At 49.3% G+C, this 5245-nt stretch overlaps 1 protein-coding gene across 1 annotated transcript; it reads left to right on the forward strand.

The window, feature by feature from the left end:
• The first annotated feature begins 736 nt into the window (after window positions 1-736).
• LOC136473167 (patatin-like protein 2) lies at window positions 737-4818 on the forward strand. The gene is made up of 5 exons (XM_066470850.1): window positions 737-938; window positions 1035-1213; window positions 1327-1516; window positions 3536-3697; window positions 3791-4818. The coding sequence occupies exons 1-5, from the start codon at window positions 798-800 to the stop codon at window positions 4562-4564; spliced, it is 1446 nt and encodes a 481-aa protein (XP_066326947.1). The 5' UTR covers window positions 737-797; the 3' UTR covers window positions 4565-4818.
• Window positions 4819-5245: the final 427 nt, after the last annotated feature.

The following is a 5245-nucleotide window of genomic DNA, read 5'->3' on the forward strand; positions in this document are numbered from 1 at the left end:
TTTAGAAGTTGCAGGTGCGTGCAAAACTAATGATATCAGCAATTTGTTGCTCGTGTGTCCAGGTATACCTCCCACATATGATATAATGTTTTGTGGAACAGCCTTGAATATTATAAACTCCAACGGTACCAAACGTCGTATTGCTAATTGCATTGCTACATCAATCATCGTAAGCATTCTATATATTAACACAAAATAAAATGTTGTACCTAACAATGCCTGCTAATTGTTATTTTTCATCTAGCTCCAATGTACATGATCAACTTTCTGATTGGTTCACATTACACTATCTTGTGTGTGGTGGTTTGCTATCCGGCATCAATCTCATCAGGCCAGCTTCATCCCTCATGCAATTATTGTTTACTATAGCTGTTTACACATCAAATGGAGTGGTCTTGATGGCTGCATCTTGGATTGCTGTCCTTGGTGGTTCAATTGGGTCCATATATATTGTACTGATGTGCAATCAACTAGTGGTTGCATATTGTACTGGACTACTGGTGCAATCAATTGGTGGCCCCCATTGGTGCCGAAATGGTGGTTGCATATTGGATTGCTATCCTATTGGTGGTTCTACGACACGTCTGACGTCTGCTGTGACTGTTTTACTACCTAACTAAAATCAATTGAAAAGATTTGATTATTGAGCTATGGGGTGTAAATAATAACTATAAAAACCTTCATGGCTGTTTCCTAGTACTATATATTGACGATACCTTTTCCCCACCTGTCTCTTCTCATAACTCAAATGCGTAGCTTGCTTTGTGCCTTTGTGCCACCAAAAGATCAAATCAAAGATGGCGAGTACCACTCCAGAAGGTGCGCTCAGGACGCTCCCTGACAATCTCAAGTTGGTCACCGTCCTGAGCATCGACGGTGGCGGCATCAGAGGGATCATCCCGGCCACCATCCTCGCCTTCCTAGAAGCCAAGCTCCAAGTAACCAAGAGATGAGTTCATCTAGTGTTCATGCATGCATCATGGTGATGATGTCTCGTTTGAGTCCTCCTCATTGTGCCTAGCCTGTGTGTATAGGAACTGGACGGGCCAGATGCTCGTATTGCAGACTACTTCGACGTCGTCGCTGGCACGAGCACCGGTGGTCTCTTGACGGCGATGCTCACAGCACCCGACGCTAACGAACGACCACTGTTCGCTGCCAAGGACCTAGCGCGGTTCTACATTGAGCACTCACCCAAAATCTTCCGAAACAAGTAACGACTGCTAGGTTTCTTACAGTTCAGAACGAACATTTGTCCAGTATTTAGTGTTGTCCAGTACTACAACAGAAGGATGCATGGATCGGTGATCGCCATGAGCTTTGCAGGAGTGGTATGGGGTCCAAGCTCGTCAGCAAGCTGAGGATGGCGTGTGGGCCCAAGTACGACGGCAAGTACCTCCATGGGCTGCTCCGAAGGTACCTTGGTGATACGAGGCTGGACAGGACGCTGACCAATGTTGTCATTCCGACCTTCGACATTGCGTACCTGCAACCGACGATTTTCTCCAGCTTTGAGGTAACTCAAGTACTGAACAGGTCCTCGATCGATCGAGTGTCTGGAGGTTAGAGAACGGTACTCGGTAGGAATGATGTGGTGGCTTTTGCATTATCTCTTACTTCGCTTGAGGTATCAAATTCAAATATTGATGAGAAAATCGTTTTTAGTGGACACACTAGCGATGTTCAGTTGGAACCAACGCTACGCTGGGTTCCTCTTAGCAATAGTACACTATTATGCTGTTCACGGTTTCACACAAGCTAGCAAGCAGCTTCAGAGAAGTAAAGAGATACATGATACATCATTTCACTGTTCAACAAGAAAGAACGAGAAGGTTTTAAATATCTAGTAAGGCCCCTAAAGAAGTCATTTTCAGAGACAACAGGAATATGAGAGAACTGAAAAATACTTAATCGATCTGTTTCTATTTCAAGAACAGGTCACATGTGCATGTCGGTGTTAAACAATAAACCTGAAGGATGTTTCCATGGTAGGTAAATCGTTCATTTTTGTTTGTCGGATACGTAATGCTCAGGAGTCAGGGTACAGGTGACAAACTTCGATACCAGTAAATTTCGTTATCGGATACTTTCACGAATAATTTCTTTTGCAGTTTGTTTGGAGATGTTTGGCACACAGGCATATATTCCTGATTATGGTCCTACTTAGCCGACTAAGTAGGCATTGCTATCAGTATCACTGCTACTTTAGTGTGCATTTGGGTGGTTGTTCTGTCCCTCTAGTCTATGTAGCTAGAGTTTGGAGGAAAAACAGAAGACACGTGCTGGTGGGCTATATATACCTTTCACACAGCCAACTGCTAGTTGTACTTTAGTCTAATGACGACAGACAACTTATATAGTTTATATAGTATATGATAATAAGGCCATCATAGTTACCTTATTTATTTCGGTCCATAATTAGTAGTAGGTAGTAGCTAATAATTGCTTGTCAAAAGACCAGGGACAGAGCTGGTTAAAGCTAATAGGATCTCCCGTAGGAGCCCTCAAATCAGAGTCTGATTTGAGAGCTCCTTTACTTCCGAGGGTCTTGTTTTCTACGTTACACTCCAGCATTAGCTCTCAAAATAGAGCCATCAAATTCATTCTAATAGGAAATGACATTGCGAGACTTTGTTGTCATCCTCTTTCTTATCTTATTCTCCGTTGATGAACATGACCATCTCTCAACAACTGGGTGCAGAAGATAGGGAGGAGAGGGGAACCGCTGGGGAGGAGAAGAGGAGGGGAGTTGGAGCTGCAGGTGGTGGTGCTGCCGAGGGTTGCAGACGCCGACCGGCGGGGTGCTGCTGCTGGGCATGATCTAGGTCAGGGAGGGACAGGACGCGCTGGGGGAGGTGCAGCCGAAGGGGATCCACATCACGAGAGAGGGGGCACCGCCAAGGGTCCTACCGCTGGGGAGATTCGAGCTAGGGACGGAAAGGGGCGTCGCTGGGATGCTGCTGTCAGAGTGGACGCCACCAGGGAGCAAAAGGGAGAGTTGCGGGAGGAGGGAGTGGCTGCGCCAAAAAAAACACCGCGGGCCGGAGTGGGCGGCCGTAGACGACTAGGAGAAAGGTGCGCGTTCAGAACAGGAGCGCGCGCAACTAAAACTACCGAAACAGAAATTTAAGGGCTCTGAGTAGGGCTCATGGGAACGAGATGTGGGAGGGGATATGAGGACCCCTTAAATTTGGGGTCCTAGTAGGGCTTTGTTTGAGTTGATTTTTTTAGCTTTGGCCTTCATATTTAATTTTGAGGGTTCAAATAGAGACCCTGGAGATGCTATAAGGTATCGCTCCTTTCCCAGTCCAATGCAATTTTCTAGTAATAAACGGTAAATTTTGTATTGTTCGTTGTTGTTTAATGCTGATCAGTTAGATGAACTTGGTCAAGCTCTGCCTCTCAAAAGGAGTTTTTTTTTTGTGTATTTCCTTAGTTTTCGTGAATGATGTGCACCTAAGCACGTGTTTTGATTAATTGGAGAATGTGTTTTTTTAGTTACCTCGTTGTTTTCGTGGCTTCCTGTGATGATCAGTTGAAGCACCGGCCGTGGAAAAATGCGCTTCTGTCAGACATATCGATGAGCACCTCGGCCGCGCCCACCTTCTTCCCGCCGCGCTACTTCGAGACGAAGGACGATAATGGCAGGAGGAGGGCCTTCAACCTCGTCGATGGTGGGGTCGCTGCGAACAACCCCGTAAGCTAGCGCCACGCAGCATGCATGCACATGCACCCCATATCGGCCATAATTCACACAGTGACACAGCCTCACATTCACCTTTGCGTGCAGACTCTGTGCGCGATGAACCAGGTGTCTCAGGAGATCATCCTCGGCGACGACGACTTGTTCCCGGTGTTGCCGGCGGACTACGGCAAGTTCATGGTGATCTCCCTCGGCTGCGGGTCGAACCGGAACCGCAGGTACTGCGCCAAGGCCGCCGCCAAGTGGGGCATCTTCAGCTGGATCTTCAAGGACGGCAACGCTCCCATCATCGACATGTTCAACTCCGCCAGCGCCGACATGGTCGACATCCACCTCTGCGTCCTCTTCAGGGCCCTGCGCTCCAGCCAGAACTACCTGCGCATCCAGTATGATCAGCTGACGGGCAGCGCGGGCTCCATAGACGACACCTCCAAGGAGAACATGGATAGACTGGTGAGGATCGGGAATAAGCTCCTGGACATGAACGTCTCCCGGGTGGACCTGGAGACCGGCCGGATCGTGGAGGTGCCCGGTGCAGGGACCAACGCCGAGCAGCTCGCCAAGTTCGCCAAGCAGCTTTCTGACGAGCGACGCCGGCGCCAGGACGAGCTTACTAGTTCCGAAGTAGGATTCCATATCCAACATCAAGCTTGGTACGGTGACGCTCCAAGTACAGAGGCGGGGGATCTTGTGCCCGGAGGAGAAGAGGGAGTTGCTGCTGCATACGAAAGTTGCAAGGCTCAAGGAGGCTGCTGCTCAAGTGATGTGGCTTCAGAGTTAGAAGCAGTCGTCTTGGGAAACATGTGGAACAGCTGGGGAGAAGCAGCAGCAGGCTTCAGTTTACATCTGCAGGACGTCTGATGGAATCCCTGGGTGCTGCTGCTTCGCTCGGTGGATAGTCTGATGATTACTCTATGTTACTGTGAAAGTTGTTAAGTCTGATGTAATATCTTTGGGTTCTTTTGGCTTCAGTACTTTGTCGGTTCAGACGGTATACCCGTCTCCTATGCTGTAAACGTTACTCTGTCTTTTGTTAAACGGAAATGCTGCGCTAAGGGTTCATGGGCCGTGACATGAGCCCAACGGCCCAACAGTCGTATCCTCTCCAACACTCGGGCGTTTCCATTCTCTAGAAGACTTCCAATGAAAAACAAGTGAATAGCCGGTCGAGAGAAAAAAGAAGGCTTCCAACACTCGGACGCTTCCATTCAGCAGCGCCATGACCTCACTCCGCCGCGCCGCCTTAGCGTTCTGCATGACATCTGAGTGCCCGCCAGCCGGCACCTCCACCGCGCCCGAGCGCGGCCGCCCGCCTTCCTCCATCTCCATCGCACCTCCAGCCCACTGCGGGCGCCCGCCTTCCTCCGTCCTGTCCGCCGTGGCCTTCTCCAACGCGCGAATGGCCTTCTCCACCAGAGTGGTGACAGCTCGCACTAGATCTGTCGCGGCCTTCTCCACCGGAGCGGCGAGCTCTGCACCACCAGTGAACTCCACATGCTGACGAGCCTCCATTCCCAGGCAGCAAGGAGATGTTGCGCTGAA

The sequence above is a fragment of the Miscanthus floridulus genome, chromosome 8 (assembly GCF_019320115.1).
Source record: "Miscanthus floridulus cultivar M001 chromosome 8, ASM1932011v1, whole genome shotgun sequence".
Taxonomy (NCBI): domain Eukaryota; kingdom Viridiplantae; phylum Streptophyta; class Magnoliopsida; order Poales; family Poaceae; genus Miscanthus; species Miscanthus floridulus.

Coding starts and splice junctions, on each gene's coding strand:
- LOC136473167 (XM_066470850.1), top strand. CDS start 798: ATGGCGAGTACCACTCCAGAAGGTGCGCTCAGGACGCTCCCTGACAAT. Junction 1,517..3,535: donor CGATTTTCTCCAGCTTTGAG/GTAACTCAAGTA, acceptor TGTGATGATCAG/TTGAAGCACCGGCCGTGGAA. Junction 3,698..3,790: donor GGGTCGCTGCGAACAACCCC/GTAAGCTAGCGC, acceptor CTTTGCGTGCAG/ACTCTGTGCGCGATGAACCA.